Below are 17,522 nucleotides of genomic sequence, written 5' to 3'. Positions count from 1 at the left end.
AGACCAACTACATAGTTATGTTTCTGGAATCTTCTCCTTATCATAGGACTATCATATACCTTATTACGATAGATTTACGCCTCAAGCGTATCCAATAGCCCCCCACATTCCACGCCTGAAAGATAGCGAAACCGTTGTTTCTCTCCTTTATAAATAGGGAATGACGCCAAATCAGGCAACAAGTTTCAAACACAATTTGAATACTCTCTACTCTTTCACATACTTACTTTAGCGTTAGAATGCTAACCTTGTAGATACACCTCTCTCTCCACCTCATCGGAAGCTTCTCTCCGTCGCAGCTTTTGCATTTCTCTCCATTTCTGATTCCAAAATGGAAAAAATTGTTAAATATTAATCATCCTAATTTCAACCAAAAAATGATTACAACGAAGCGATCCCAAAGGGAGATCCAGCTGAACAAGAAAACCAAACCAACCACAAGACCACCCTATTAAGGCATCATAAGTCTACCCATGAACTTCCTAAATTTCAGTTTTACCCAACATCTATACACAATAATGTCAATGATTTTGGATCCTATTGTGCTCTTATTAGGGTCTTTCCTAAAACTGATCGAATTCCTGTAATTTCGTGTCTCATAGATTGTCTCTACAAAAACACATTTGAGGATACTAGTTTTACAATCTTTGCCTTTACTCTTGCCAGTTATCCACTTGATCTCATCACTCCACATACCAAGAGAATGGCCCATCTGCAACCAACACAAGATGTTGTTCCAAATCTCTTTTAGCTCATTACATTGGAAAAAGAGATGATTCAATGTCTCTCTATCCTCGTAGAAATAACAATTGTCATTTGTTATCATACCAAACCTAACAAGTCTATCCTTGGTTACCTTTCTTTCATGGTAGGCCATCCACAAGGTGAATAATGCTCTGGGTCTAGTAACATTACCAGATGATATTTTCCTCCAACTAACCTCCTGAAAATCAGCTACCAGACCTTCTTACATTCTTCTAATTTGGAATTTATCTCCGTGCATCATAGTATTTCAAATTTAAAGGTTAGAGATAACTTGCCTTTGCTTGAAAGTATTTTATTTATAAAAGAAAATCATCCTAATTAAAATTTTATCTAACATGAAGATGTTTTTGATAACATCTTGAAGACGAAATCTTTCTTTGATTTAGTATTATGTCACAAATTTTTATCACAAGTTTTTCATATAAATTTAGAATTTCTTTATGGCATCCAAAATATTATTCGTTATCTCTCTCTTCTTTTCTCTATTGTCATTATTAATTCTTAAATCACTTTCATCGATTTATGTAATAACTATAAATAAAGATAATTAATAAGAGTATAGTAATAAAAAAATATTAAATTTTATATTAATATTATAAATAAATATTTATTTTGAGACAAAGTATAAATAAAATACTTAATAGAAAGAAAAGTGATTTGGTCCGTTAAATCAATTCAATTTATAACTCGACAAAAAATTAAGTGTATTGATGCATATTCGAATCCTCGATATCCCATTTGTTCGCCTTTAAAAAATAATTTTCAATAACTAAACTACTTTAAAAAATAATTTACTATATAATATGAAATATTTTTTTATATAAATTAAATAGTTTTTATATAAAAATACAAAAAATAAACATAACATTGAAAAAAAAACTACAAAGAGTGGTGTGAAAGAGAAAAAAAAGAAGGAAATCATTAGTAATTACTAGTATAATCTAAAAAAATTATTCCACTAAAAAAATCAATTTTTAAATACCAAAAGATATTTAAATATAAAAAAAAACTCAATTAAATAGATTTATAGTTTATCATCAATTTAAAAAAAGAAAAAGAAAAATCTAATTGAAGAACACAAAATTAATTTAGATTTTATAGTTCATCATCAATTTTAAAAAAAAAAAAATCCAATAATCCACTACTCCACTACCCTCTCATTGTCACCGGTTCCCTTTACCGACCAATTTTCACCTTCTTCTCATGGTGGTGATTGTGGTGGACGATCTCACTCTTCACTCATCTTCCCGTTGTCGCTACACTCTACTACTAGTACTTCTCTCTCTAAATTCTCATATACTACTCCGCTCTTTGTTTTTCGCCATTGATAAATCCTTTCTCTCAGCACATTGACATACACTATTTGTTTTTCTTCAATCCAAAAAAGCTTTGATTTTGAGAAATGGGAAGCAAAAACAAAAAGAGAAAGAGACAAGAAAATCGACCCACCATTCACCCCAACAACAAGTACTCTGAAAACCCACCTGATTTCGCTCATTTAGCTTCTCTCTACCCATCCTTCCAACCTTTTGTTCAATTCTCTCATAACGGATACCCTAGAATCGATTGGACTGATTTCAACGCCACTCGCGAACTCACCCGTGTCTTACTCCTCCATGATCACTCTCTCAACTGGTATTTTTCCATTTCATAGTGATTCTTAACCTAAAAAAAATCTATTTACCATAATGGGTCATCTTGTGTTTGCATTTTACTAGGTGGATTCCTGATGGACAGCTTTGTCCCACTGTACCCAATAGGTCTAATTACATTCATTGGCTTCAAGATCTTCTCTCATCTAACATCATTTCGAATACCGTTTCATGGGGTGATGATGGTAAGGTCAGAGGATTTGATATAGGAACTGGAGCCAATTGCATTTATCCACTTCTTGGTGCATCCCTTTTGGGATGGAGTTTTGTAGGCTCAGGTGTGTATGTTGTTTTAGTTTTTATCTTGTGGTTGATGTGAAAAAATATAATAAAAATTAGATTTTTTTGAAGTTTGCTTAATTGGGTGCAGATGTAACTGATGTTGCAATTGAGTGGGCGGAGAGAAATGTTAACAGTAATCCACATGTTTCTGAGTTGATTGAAATTAGGAGGATACAAAGCAATGCAAGTGCAACTACTTCCTGTGTGGAAGGGTTGTTGCAGGATGAAGAGCCGGTCCTTAGTGGCACGGAGGTGGAGCCTTTACTGGATTTGCCTCTTGAGTTGAATTCATGTCAGAGTAAGAATTATCACAGACCTCCCATACTTGTCGGTGTAGTTAGGGATGATGAGAAGTTTGATTTTTGTATGTGTAATCCTCCATTTTTTGAAAGCTTGGAGGAAGCGGGACTTAATCCCAAAACTGCTTGTGGTGGTACTTCTGAAGAAATGGTTTGGTCTGGTGGTGAGAAGGCCTTCATTACTCGCATTATTGAAGATAGTACTCAACTGAAGCATAATTTTAGGTATAGTTTTTTTGTATATGGGTAGCGTTTCTGCTTCTCATGTTTATGTGTTGATATTGACTTGTATTAAATTAAATTTGTGCTCATTTATTTCAATGCGTGTTCATAGGTGGTTCACTTCAATGATAGGTAGAAAATCAAACCTCAAGTTTCTTACATCAAAACTTTGGGAAGTTGGAGTCACTGTAGTGAAGACAACTGAATTTGTCCAGGGCAGGACATCCCGATGGGGGCTTGCTTGGTCTTTCTTGCCTATTGTGCAGCAGAAGTCATCGATTTCTTTGCCAAACAAGAATACCATGTCCTTCATGCTTGAGGTTTAGTATCTACCATTGAGCAATGCTAGCACTACACTCTTTCCAAAACTCTATCATTGATCCTATTGATTTATGTTATTATGCAAATTTACTTTGCAGGGTCTTCAACGCAAGGATGGGGCCATTAATGTGTTGGAAGATGTCAAGTCTTACTTTTCCTTGCATGGTCTCTCCTGCACTATGAACACTTCCTCTTTCACGGTGGATGTAAGGCTAGTTTCTCACATTCTTATCTAATTTCATTGTGATGTCTGTTAAGCGTGATTGCAATTTTGATAGGTTGTGGCAACAAAAGATGACTGCAATTCAATCTTGAAGAATGAAATGCCCATTATCGATCAATCCACTGATTATCAACCTACAGAGACGAATATATCTAATGGATCAAGTGTTAATATCTCTTGTGATAGATCAGGCCTTCGTATATCGGTATGCTTGCACTTTTTGCCAGCTTAAAAAATAATTTTACTCGGCAGATTCATGTTGATATTAGGTGATTTTCTTTCCAATCTGCAGGTTTTTCAGCAAATCCCTGGGACACTGTTGGTGAAAGGTTCAGTACAAGATAAGAACAGCCCATTATCAGGTTTTCTCCAAATTGCTTTCCCCCAACTGTTTTTCATTATTTTAGTAGCATTTTAGAGTATAACTAATTCTAGAAATAGCTTTTGAGGAATGTATTATTACCATGTGTTTGCTGAGTCGTCCTTCTTGGCTAAGTGAAATGCTTAAGCTTTCGAACATGGGTTTCATCTGCATTAAAAAAAATGTCGGTCTGATTGTAAACCAGTTTCTGGTATTGATAAATTGATATTTGAAATGGTTAAGTTCAAAAGGCAATGTCTCCTCTAGAATGAGTGAATAAGTTATTTGTTGTGTGTTGTTCTCTTTGCAGGAGCATTCTCAGCAATTTTCCGTAAACTGGAAGAAGCGCTCCGGAATAAATTTTGTACCAGATCAGTATAGAGTTCTTGAATATTTGATTTATCATTTGGCATGGTGACTGGATATGTTACATTACATGATTCTGAGAAATTCGTTAGTGCTAATTTATGGGGTCAGGATTTATAGAAATCAAGGGAAGGTGTTGGTGTAAAAAAAGGAAATAGAAGACAACAATAATTAACACATCTAGTTGGCTTTGGCTTCATCCATGGAACTAAAATTCGGTAGAATCTCCTTATACATTTTCTCCTCTTAGTTTTCATGCAATAACACAAATTTAACATCAAACTATTATAAGGCCCATCTAGAGTAAGCAACAAAAGAAGATAAGATTTGAATAATATTTATCTCTCAGTGTGTAGGTGTTTCATTGTAATCAATACTTTATTTTTGAGTATAATCTTTCGACTTGCTTTGTAACGACCAAAAATCTCATTTGATTTGTGTTTTACAGTATAAATCAATCTGCATTTAACGAACTATTTGCCTTTCAACAAGTATCTAGGTATCATTTTTCAGCTAATCTTTCATTTTCTCACTCATAACTTAGGCCCAATTTTTACTTTCCATTATTTCTTTAACAAATAATGAGATTCTCATAAGACTAAGCTAATAAAACTCTACTATTTTTAATTTGTTGTAATTTGTGTGTAATTCTTTTATTCCGATTATTTGATTAAACTTGTACCTTTAAGCCACACTGGCATCAATTAGTTTTGGACTCTTGACAATGTATTTTTAGCCTAAATAATTTGGTCTAAGTCAAAGTGTTGAGTGTAGCATAAATCACAAATTAAAAAATTTAAATCGAGGTTTTTTGTGAGGCTTGATTTGAATCATATCTTTTGGTGATTTGAATAAGACCTTTTGGTGATTCGAATCAACCATCTAACTAAAATTTGGAATTTGACTATGTCAACCTGATTTGAGTCAGGGATGTGTGCGATTCGACTCACAACACTCCTTGACTCGAATCACAAGAAGTTTTGATTCAAATCATGACAATCTAGAATATTTTAAAATACAACTATGATTCAAATCACGCCTTATCTTGACTCGAATCATAATCATAAGTCTTAGTCTAAATCAAAGTGTAAAATTTCTTGTTTTACTACCTTGATTTAAATCATTTCTTTCTTTGATTCAAATCGTAACCTCATGATTTGACTCAAATTATTTTGTCTATTCTTGATCTTTTTTTACCTAACCTCAAGCACATATTTAAAACCTTTTAGTGTCTCCTTCTAAGGTTGATCAATTAATGAGGAAGACAGTTAGTCATTATTCATTATCAAGTGAGTTAGTGGGTTAACCTTGTCAATTGGCCAAGGGGTATTCACAGAGAAAAAAAAGTCTCACAATGAGATTATTCCAAAGCGAGATATACTGAGATCCACACTCATACTTTCAAAAAAACTCGAGAAAAACTATGAGAGTTATTCTATTTACAAACACAAATTCTCCTTAATTCAAAATTGAGAAAAACTTCGTTAGAATGTTGATATTCTAAAATTTTAGTTGTATTGTGTAAGATTTTTTAGATATCATTCATCATCTTCATCCTTGTACCAAAAAATTATTATTGTGGTGCTCAACTCTAAAGGTTGAGTGTGAGAGGTAGATCCAAGGTACATTAGGGAATCTAATGTTTTTTTGTGATTTTTTTTTTGTGTGTATCAGGAAAAATAATCGCTTTTTGTCTATGCCATGTGATGGTGATTATCCAACAAGAGAAGAATTCTCGTTACTCCATCGAATACTTTGGTGGATCTGAGTAAAGGTTGTCTTAGAACGAAGTTTGGAGTTGTCCAATAATTTTTGTGTTGAACAATCCCAGACAAGGAATTAGTTGGTTAGAATACAGATTGGTGTATAACAGAGGTTTGAAGCATGACTATTGTATCTAAGATCGTTGGATCAACATCACTTAAAATCTTAAATATTAGCAGTTTGAGTAGAGAAAATCAATTTAGATATGTGTTGGCTAAAGCATTCGACTTGTAATGTTCAAATTGTTGATCATCCGTTGTACCAAAATACTTGCATATTAACTTTGAAAATAGTGGAAGATCTTACAATTTTCAATGATGAAACCATTAAAGAGTGGACAAAGCTCTAGCGAAGACGAATGAGCTGAACCACTATACATCTGACGTACACTTTTCTTTTTCCTATCTCTTTAAATGTTTTTTTTTGCATTTATCACATGCTTTAAATTTATTCATCTTTAAAATGTCATTTAGATTTTTTATCTTGCTTATAGTATTTTATCATATAAGGTTAGGTATGTGATGCATCTAGTTCAATGACTACTCTATTTCTTGAGCATAATCTTAAAGACTTTAATTTTGAATTAAACAATCTTTGATATATTCACAAAATTGTATTATGACCAATAAAATTGCTTGTCAAAACAAATTTTTTCATCTCAGATATGTTGAATATTGATTGAATTATGGATATTCGATTGTTATAATCTTTCATATCGATTGTTATATTTTACTTCCATATGCCACTTATGTTTTTGTTAACTCTGGTTTTGAATAAGAACAAATTTTTAAAAATGGTTAAAGAGACGGGTCCATTCAACCCCATTCTAGACCATTTAATTCCTATATTGCAGTCCATAAAAAACAATAAATAAATCATTTGAATCTATATCACAAGTATAAAAAACATAAGAGAATCACCAATAGGAGAACCAATTCCACTATTTACTGTGAAGACATGACTTCTCAGATATTTTGATGACGACAAACCTTGCTACATAGCTAAAGTCAGATTAACAAAAAGATTGATCAAGGTTCAATCTCGTGTATGAAGTTTCCAACATATGATCAAGTCTTGATGAATCACATGAAGAACTGACTTTCAAATGGATAAGGTAACACTTGAACTCTAGATAGTTATACAAGTGTTCATAACATGTTGCATTCATGCCATAATCATTGAAAATAGTTTTATGCATCAAACAAACCACCGCACTTCACTCTTTAAGTTATTTTTCAAAATTGTGAAAGAGTAACCGATTATCAGCTTTAGAGTAACCGATTACTCTGTGTGATTTTCAAATATTTTTGTAACGTTGGAACCATGTAACCGGTTATCTAATTTAAGGTAACCGGTTACCTCAAGCAAATTTCAAATATATTTTTAAACGTTGAATGCATGTAACCGGTTATCCTATTTAAGGTAACCGATTACCACTGATCCAAAATGAAAAATGTATGCATCTCTTAATAGAAACTCTTATGTTTTCTTCATCATGAAACATGACAACCTTTGAATTATTGCATTCATTTGAGGAGGTGTTTTAGACATTATATAAACATCATTTTTCAGATTTCAAAATCACCTCCTTGCAAAAAAAGTTAAATCATTTACACACATTCTCTCAAACTTTCTAAGTGTTCATCCAAATTTTCTTTTGAGTGAAACCTTGCATAAACTTCCATTTTCAGCATTATAGTTTCATTTCATACAAAGAACACTTGTACAATTATTGTGAGATTTGAGTGTTACAAAGGAGAAGATCAATTATTTAATTGATATACTTCAATTTTCAACTATCTCATCTTATACAAATTATTCATAATTATATTCTTTGATTACAACTTATTCTTAGGATTGTTAAGGATAGGTTTGTAAGGTGTTATCCTTGTTATCCGGTGTGTGGATACAAGAGGTCCATTTGTGAGAAATTGAATCTCGATTGGACTTTAAACATTGTAAATACAAGAGGATTGTTCTTGGTGTGTTAGAATAGATAGAAAGACCTTAAGGTGTCTTATCTAGGAATCTAACATTATAGTGAAATTCTCTTTCGTGTTGAAAGGGGAGTGGAGTACTCTCAATCTGTGAGGGGAACCACTATACATCGCTGTGTTCTTTACTTTCCGCTCTTTACCGCTTTTCATCACATAAGCAACTCAGAAAGTAAAAGTCATAAACCGTCAAAAATCCGGAAAATACTCTAAGTGCCTCATTCACCCCCCCTTCTAAGGCACTCCTTAAACTTACAATTGGCATCAGAGCAGGTTATAGGTAACATGTTCCTAAAAGATCCGCATGGCTTCCGCAAGCACGAATCCGATTTTTAAAGACGGTGGAAGTAGTAACAAACCACCACTATTTTCTGGAGAATATTTTGATTTTTGGAGGATCCGTATGAAGGCACATTTAGAATCCCAAGGAGAAGGCATATGGGAAGCCGTTGAAGATGGTCCACATAATCCTACGAGTGTGATCAATGGCGTTGGTACTCTAAAGATAAAGAGTTCGTACGATGAAGATGATAAGAAAAAAACCTTAAATGAAAATAAAGAAATAAACATTCTTCAAAATGCTTTAAGCATGGATGAGTTCTTCCACATATCTCAATGCAAGTCGGCAAAAGAAATATGGGACACCTTAGTGGAGACACATGAAGGCACCGCCGAAGTAAAGAGATCAAGGTTGAATACATTAAGTCAAGAATATGAGATGTTTAGAATGCTGCCCGGAGAATCCATCGTGGCGCTACAAAAGAGATTTGTTCACTTGACAAACCACTTGATTGCTCTCGGAAAAACATTTACAAATGACGATCTCAATCTTAAAGTACTAAGATCATTGACTCGAGAATGGCAACCGAAGGTGACGGCTATCTCCGAAAAGAAAAGTCTTTCAACAATGACGTCAACATCTCTCTTTGGCAAACTTCAAGAACATGAGTTAGAACTTGGTAGGCTTGAGAAACATGAAAGCCAAGAAAAGAAATCTAAAGGGATTGCCTTGAAGGTAGACTCAAAAGAAGACAAAGATGATGACACATTAGAGGAAGATGAGAATTTCATGCTCCTTGTTAAAAGGCTCGGTAAGTTCTTTAACAAAAATGATAAATCCTTTAAGGCTAAAAAGAATAGACATTTCAGAAAGAAGGAGGCCACCACATCTACGCAAGATGTAACATGCTACGAATGTGGAAAGTAAGGCCACATAAAGCCGGAATGTCCAAAACTTTCAAAGAAAGGAGGATTCAAGAGCAAGAAGGACTTCAAAAATAAAAGGCATATCTTGCATGGGAGGACAATGAAATTAGTTCTTCATCCGGATCAAATAGCGAGGAATGTGCAAACTTGGCGCTAATGGCTTCACATCATTCCGATGATGAAGAAGAGGTTAGTAATAATTTTTCTCTTTTTGATGATGATGCACAAGATGCAATTAATGAATTGTTAAATGAATGCAAAATTCTTTATAAAACTATATCATCTCAAAAGAAACAAATTTCTTCCTTAGAAGAAAAGATTGAAAGTTTTGAAAATGAGAAACAAAAGATGATTAGTGAAAAGAATAATTTTGTATGTCTAGAGTGCGAGTCTCTCTCGTTCCAAATTGTCCAACTGAAAAGAGTCATTGAAAGGTTTGAAAAAGGACAAATTGGTTTGGAAGGGGTTCTTAGCCAACAAAGTTACTCAAATGACAAAAGTGGACTTGGTTACTCCAAATTTTCTAAACCAAGTACAAGTAAAACTACCTTTGTAAGGCCTAAGGATCAACCTCCAAAAGAAAGAGTCAACACACCAAAAGTTGTGCATCAACATCCTGAAAAGAAAAAGTTTACAAAGAAAAAGTCATTTGTTCCTAGATATAAAAGCAATTTTGAACCAACATGTTTTTATTGTGGTATTATTGGCCATACACCTAATGCTTGCTACATTAGAAACTTTAGTGTAGCAAAAGGGCATTATGTATGGGTTGAAAAAGGTACTAATTATAAAGGACCCAAAGCAATTTGGGTACCTAACAAAACTTAACTTTGTTTTGTAGGTATACTTGAAGGCCACAACAAATCTTTGGTATTTGGATAGTGGGTGCTCCAAGCATATGACCGGTGATGTGCACAAATTTTCAGATCTAAAGCTTAAGGCCAAGGGTTATGTTACTATGGAGATAACAACAAAGGAAGAATTCTTGGCATAGGCAAAGTAGGTGCACCAAATTTCATATCCATCGAAAATGTGCTATATGTCGAAGGACTAAAGCACAATCTCTTAAGCATAAGCCAACTTTGTGACAAAGAATTCAAAATAAGGTTCACAAAAGATGAATGCCTAATTGAAGGCGAAGTCACACAAGAGGTAATGCTTATAGGTAAGCGAATTAATAATATTTTCATGATTTCCCTTGACGATGTTTCTTTGAAGGTTAAGTGTCTTGTGGCAAATAACAACGACTCATGGTTATGGCATAAGAGATTTGCTCACATTCACATGGAGCACTTGAATAAGTTAGTAAAACATGACATTGTCATTGGATTTCCAAAGATAAAATTCATCAAAGATAGACTTTGCGATGCATGTCAAAAGGGGAAGCAAACCAAGTCAACTTTCACATCCAAAAATGTGGTATCCACTTATAGGCTACTACAACTGTTACACATGGACTTATTTGGTCCATCAAGAACAAGAAGCTTCGGAGGTAACTTATATGCTTTAGTTATTGTTGATGATTATTCTAGATATACTTGGACTTTCTTTTTAGTGCAGAAAAGTGATGCATTCAAAGCATTCAAGAAGTATGCAAAACAGATTCAAAATGAGAAATCATTAACAATTGCCTCCATAAGAAGCGATCATGGTGGAGAATTCTAGAATACCTCCTTTGAAGATTTTTGCGAAGATCAAGGAATATTTCACAACTTCTCGGCTCCAAGGACTCCACAACAAAATGGAGTAGTTGAAAGAAAGAATAGGTCATTGATGGAACTCGCAAGAAGAATGCTTAGCGACTCAAATCTTCCTAAGTATTTTTGGGCGGATGCGGTTAGCACGACATGTTTTATAAGCAATAGAGTTAACATAAGACCTATCCTAAAGAAGACTCCATATGAACTCTTCAAAGGAAGGAAACCCAACATCTCTTTCTTTCACATCTTTGGATGCAAGTGCTTTGTCCTAAACAATGACAAAGACAACCTTGGTAAGTTCGACGAAAAATCGGATGAAGGTATTTTTCTTGGTTATTCTCTTACAAGTAAGGCATACAAAATTTATAATAAAATAAGAATCCATGCATGTTAAGTTTGACGAATCTAACCCATCGAAAGAGGAAATTGTTGTTTGTGATGATGATGATGATTTTGTAGAAATTCCTAAAGAAGATACTTCAAACAAGAATCAAGAAGCACCAATTCAACAAGAGTCAAATGAAAATGATCTACCTAAGGAATGAAGGACTCATAGAGATCATCCCATTGACAAAGTAATTGGCGACATTAGTCAAGGTGTCGCTACAAGATTGAATATCAAGGATGCATGCTTAAACATGGCGTTCGTTTTGCAAATAGAACCTTCCAAAATTGATGAAGCTCTAGAAGATGATCAATGGATTATTGCTATGCAAGAAGAATTAAACCAATTCGAGAGAAATCAAGTTTGGGAACTTGTTCCTAGACCAAGTGGTAAACACATCATTGGAACAAGATGGGTGTTTAAGAACAAGCTTGATGAGAATGGGATAATTGTTCGAAACAAAGCAAGATTGGTCACTCAAGGGTACAATCAAGAAGAAGGAATCGACTTTGAGGAAACTTTCGCTCCGGTTGCAAGGTTAGAAGCTATTCGTTTATTACTTGCTTACGCATGTTCAATGAATTTTCAACTTTTTCAAATGGACGTCAAAAGCGCCTTCTTAAACGGCTACATCAACGAAGAAGTCTATGTCAAACAACCCCCGGGCTTTGAAGACTTCAAGCATCCTTCACATGTATTCAAATTGAAGAAAGCGCTCTATGGATTAAAACAAGCACCAAGGGCGTGGTATGATCGTCTAAGCAATTTTCTATGTGAAAAAGGTTTTGAAAAAGGCAAAGTAGACAAGACTTTATTTATCAAGAAGATAAAAGGGAATACCTTACTCGTTCAAGTCTACGTAGACGACATAATCTTCGGTTCAACCAACAAAGAACTATGTGAAGAATTTGCGTTGATAATGCAAGGTGAATTTGAAATGTCTATGATGGGAAAGATGAACTACTTCCTTGGATTGCAAATCAAGCAACTAGAAGACGGAATCTTTCTCAACCAATCAAAATATTGCAAAGAGCTGCTAAAGAGATTTGAAATGGATGGTTGTAAAGCAATGTCAACACCAATGGGCTCCGGAGCGTATGTTTATCAAGACGAATCGGGTATGTCAATTGATATCACGAAGTATCGAGGTATGATTGGTCCTTTACTATATTTGACGGCAAGCCGTCCTGACATAATGTTTAACGTGTGTTTATGTGCTCGCTTCCAAGCAAATCCAAAGGAGTCACATCTCACGACGGTCAAAAGAATCATGAAGTACCTCAAGGGAACAACCAACGTTGGATTATGGTATCCTAAAGGTAGTGTTTGTAAATTAATTGGTTATTCTGACGCGGATTATGCAGGTTGTAAAATAGATAGAAAAAGTACTAGTGGAACGTCTCACATACTTGATAATGCTCTAGTCTCATGGTCCTGTAAGAAACAAGCATGTGTTGCTCTTAGTATGGCTGAAGCAAAATACATAGCAGCGGGCAGTTGCTGTGCACAGAATCTTTGGCTAAAGCAACAATTAAGTGACTATGGAATCGATCTTGGATGCATACCACTCCGATGCGACAACACAAGTTCGATTAATATCACAAAGAATCCGATCATGCACTCAAGGACCAAACACATAGACATTCGACACCATTTCCTTCGTGATCATGTGCTTAAAGGCGATGTCGAAGTTACCTTTGTCGATACTCATAATCAACTAGCTGGTATCTTCACAAAACCGCTCACAAAAGAACCATTCTATAAGATTCGAAGAGAACTTGGCATTCTGGATGAAGGTGACATATAACTATCTCACAATTATTCACTATACATGAGGCCAAGGTACACAAGTTCTTAATCCTTCTTAATTTTGTGAAATTTTTCTTTTGAAATTTTTTCTTTGTGTTGTTTTTTTGCCTTTGTGTAACGATTACTTCTTTTTGGATAACTGGTTATCCTGTACATTTTTGCCTAAACTCACGAATTTTCACTCTGTGTAACCGGTTACTCACCTATGGATAATCGGTTACCCTGAAGTTTTTTGTCTAAAATCACATTTTTCCTTTCTGTGGAACCGGTTACTCCCTTATGGATAACCGATTACCCTGCACTTTTTCAGTTTTCTCACGCGTTTTGCACAATGTGTAACCGGTTACTCCCCATTAAGTAATCGATTAACACTGTTCATTCCAGAAATTTATTTTACTTTTAAAAAAATACACGTGACTCACTACTTTATGTGTTCTAAGTGCTTATTGTTTATTTATTCAATTTTTCATTAATCACTTCAAACATTAAGCTCTCTCTCTCCAAGCTTCATTCATCTTCCTTACCAAAACCCTCCTTCTCCCCTTCCAAAACCCTAACTAGCTCCATTATCACCATTCATCATTCAAAGCTATTACAACACTCTCACTATCAGCTCACCATATTCCCTATCCAACTAAAAACCAGAAAACCCCTCCAAAACCCTAACTTTCTCAAAATTCCATGGCTCCTCCTAAACAAGATAAGGGAAAGAAGAAAGTGGGTGAATAGACTTCTCAACAAGAGCAACAAGCTGGCAGTGTAAAGTCCAGGCGGTTAAGCTATGCTGTCCGGACTCAGACTCTAATGTCGGTAAAATACGTTAATTTTCGAGCTTTTCCGTCTCACAGTTTTAATTTTGAAACCTTGCTGCGAAACTCTGGCGTAGACAAACTAGTTTCAGATATGGGAGATTATTACCCAGATATGATAAGAGAGTTTTATTCCTCTATTAAGTTCGGAACAGATGAATTTGGAGATTTAGCTTTTATTGCAAAGGTCAAGAATGTGGAAATTTCTATGGAACTCACTCAACTGGGACAATGTCTTGAAATCCCTTCGGAATGAGAGGTATTCCATCATGGTACTGAACCTGACAATGCTGCTTGGAATAACTATAATAGTCTGGAATACTTTGTTTCCATCTCTAGAGGAACTCAAGCCAACCTCATGAGTCGGCAACAAACAGAATCTTCAAGAGTTGTGAAGTATGCTAACATGTTGTCTGTGAGCGATAGGATGCTCCACTACGTCCTTGCCTATGTGTTGGTACCAAAACACTCTAATCATTCTCAAGTCAGTAAACTTGAATTGCAGCTTATTAGAGCCATGAAATTGAATTTGAAGATTAACCGGGCATATGTTATTTACCAACACATGATGCATCAACTTTCTCTGAGTGGTGGACTTCCCTATGGTCGTATTGTCTCAAGAATTCTTGAATTTTCTGGTGTTCAGCTTCAAAGGGAACCAAGGACCTCCATGTCTGTCAGGAACGGTGAAATCAATGAGGTGACTATAACGAAGAATACCTGGATTGGTATCGGAACTAATGGAGTGTATCGATACAAAGATTCGGTTGCCCCTTCCGCTCCTCCAACCATTCCAGAAGGTGATATTTCAAATGCAATGCTATATAATAAGATGTGGTCAATTGAGACAACAATGCACCACAATCATCGGGTCACTCAACGTGGCATCAAGTCCCTTAGAAAACTCTTCCTTTCCTTAAACCGCCAACCTAACCCTAGTGAAGAAGGTGTTGAGGAAAGTGTTGATGAAGATGAAGAGGATGAAGGAGATGACATGTCTGAAAGTGATTAAACTTGGTCATGTTGTTTTGTTTTTTTTACTAGCTTATGTTTGTTTTTGGTGTAGTTCAATTCTAGTTTTTATTTTCAGACTATGTTACAAATATTGATTTATGTTATGATTATTTTTTCTTGTGTGGTATATGATGCTTTGTCTATTCTGTTTGCATGTTGGTTATTTATCTTTTTTTTTACCCTTTTTGTTAATGACAAAGGGGGAGAAGAAAAGAAATTATTACTATGATATTTCCTTGCTGGTTGTGTCTCTCTAACAAATATGTAGAATTCAAAGACTCCTTAATTAAGGGGGAGCATCATTTAAGGGGGAGCTTTTGATAGAGAAACACCACGGGATCAAACCTTCATGATTTTTGGGTTGTCATCATCAAAAAGGGGGAGATTGTGAAGACATGACTTCTCAGATATTTTGATGACGACAAACCTTGCTACATAGCTAAAGTCAGATTAACAAAAAGATTGATCAAGGTTCAAGCTCGTGTATGAAGTTTCCAACATATGATCAAGTCTTGATGAATCACATGAAGAATCGGCTTTCAAATGGATAAGGTAACACTTGAACTCTAGATAGTTATACAAGTGTTCATAACATGTTGCATTCATGCCATAATCATTGAAAATAGTTTTATGCATCAAACAAACCACCACACTTAACTCTTTAAGTTATTTTTCAAAATTGTGAAAGAGTAACCGGTTATCAGCTTTAGAGTAACCGATTACTCTGTGTGATTTTCAAATATTTTTGTAACGTTGGAACCATGTAATCGGTTATCCAATTTAAGGTAACCGGTTACCTCAAGCAAATTTCAAATATATTTTTAAATGTTGAATGCATGTAACCGGTTATCCTATTTAAGGTAACCGATTACCACTGATCCAGAATGAAAAATGTATGCATCTCTTAATAGAAACTCTTATGTTTTCTTCATCATGAAACATGACAACCTTTGAATTATTGCATTCATTTGAGGAGGTGTTTTAGACATTATATAAACATCATTTTTCAGATTTCAAAATCACCTCCTTGCAAAAAAATTTAAATCATTTACACACATTCTCTCAAACTTTCTAAGTGTTCATCCAAATTTTCTTTTGAGTGAAACCTTGCATAAACTTCCATTTTCAGCATTATAGTTTCATTTCATACAAAGAACACTTGTACAATTATTGTGAGATTTGAGTGTTACAAAGGAGAAGATCAATTATTTAATTGATATACTTCAATTTTCAACTATCTCATCTTATACAAATTATTCATAATTATATTCTTTGATTACAACTTATTCTTAGGATTGTTAAGGATAGGTTTGTAAGGTGTTATCCTTGTTATCCGGTGTGTGGATACAAGAGGTCCATTTGTGAGAAATTGAATCTCGATTGGACTTTAAACATTGTAAATACAAGAGGATTGTTCTTGGTGTGTTAGAATAGATAGAAAGACCTTAAGGTGTCTTATCTAGGAATCTAACATTATAGTGTAATTCTCTTTCGTGTTGAAAGGGGAGTGGAGTACTCTCAATCTGTGAGGGGAACCACTATACATCGTTGTGTTCTTTACTTTTCGCTCTTTACCGTTTTTCATCACATAAGCAACTCAGAAAATAAAAATCATAAACCGTCATAAAAAATCAGAAATGACTTTGAAAAATGAGAATTAAAAAAAACACTACATTTAGCGGCAATATTATTTTAGTTTGCGGGATTGTTTATCTATCAAATTGATTTCTGCATTTCTAATGTAAATATGCAATAAAATTGTAAAACAAAAGATCTTTTTATTTATATTTATATTTTAATCTTTTATACCTAAAAGTTTAAAAGGTATAATAACATTTTCATACAAGTATAGAAATGAAAGATAAAGCTAGTAGAAGTCTCATAGCTTTATTGTACATAAGGCATAGTAACATCTTGCATAAAAACAAAATAAAAATATATCCATATTTAATATATATGTGACAATAACATAACATAACATGTGAATAGAATCTATATAAAATAAAAATAAAAATAGTGAAGAGAATCTATAAAAAGAAAGAATGTGAGCATGTGAATGTACCAAAAAGAATAAGAGTCTGTGAAGGTGGACCAACTAATTGATTAAGAAAATATATTTGATCAATAATTAAGGTTAATTAAAATAATAGCTGGTGAACAAGATCGTTTAATGACAGTTCTGTTTTATTGTTTATAATTCACTTCATACATACACTGTCTCACTCGAAATAACAGTGATTACAAAGAACACCAAAACAAATCTACTCATAACATAAACCAATTCTTTTTTAATCAATTTCCCTCCTATAGCCCGTGACACACACAAGAATAACAAATAGCACGTGAACCA

The 17,522-nt window shown here is 34.2% G+C and overlaps 1 protein-coding gene across 1 annotated transcript; it reads left to right on the top strand.

Annotated features, from left to right (window-relative positions):
• Positions 1 to 1,897: 1,897 nt before the first annotated feature.
• Positions 1,898 to 4,690, top strand: LOC127105758 (uncharacterized). Its single transcript, XM_051042960.1, has 9 exons — positions 1,898 to 2,037; positions 2,153 to 2,400; positions 2,484 to 2,695; positions 2,788 to 3,223; positions 3,333 to 3,540; positions 3,640 to 3,747; positions 3,820 to 3,969; positions 4,057 to 4,126; positions 4,436 to 4,690. The coding sequence occupies exons 2-9, from the start codon at positions 2,168 to 2,170 to the stop codon at positions 4,504 to 4,506; spliced, it is 1,488 nt and encodes a 495-aa protein (XP_050898917.1). The 5' UTR covers positions 1,898 to 2,037; positions 2,153 to 2,167; the 3' UTR covers positions 4,507 to 4,690.
• Positions 4,691 to 17,522: the final 12,832 nt, after the last annotated feature.

Source organism: Lathyrus oleraceus, chromosome 7 (assembly GCF_024323335.1).
Source record: "Lathyrus oleraceus cultivar Zhongwan6 chromosome 7, CAAS_Psat_ZW6_1.0, whole genome shotgun sequence".
Lineage (NCBI taxonomy): Eukaryota > Viridiplantae > Streptophyta > Magnoliopsida > Fabales > Fabaceae > Lathyrus > Lathyrus oleraceus.
The sequence above is the reverse complement of the archived record's forward strand: the minus strand, read 5'-3'. Positions and strand labels throughout refer to the sequence as shown.

Bases quoted from the DNA above. Each gene is read 5' to 3' on its own strand.
- LOC127105758 (XM_051042960.1), top strand. From the start codon at position 2,168: ATGGGAAGCAAAAACAAAAAGAGAAAGAGACAAGAAAATCGACCCACC. The intron at 3,224-3,332 runs GTATAGTTTTTT...GCGTGTTCATAG, and splicing joins CAACTGAAGCATAATTTTAG to GTGGTTCACTTCAATGATAG. The intron at 3,541-3,639 runs GTTTAGTATCTA...TTTACTTTGCAG, and splicing joins CCATGTCCTTCATGCTTGAG to GGTCTTCAACGCAAGGATGG.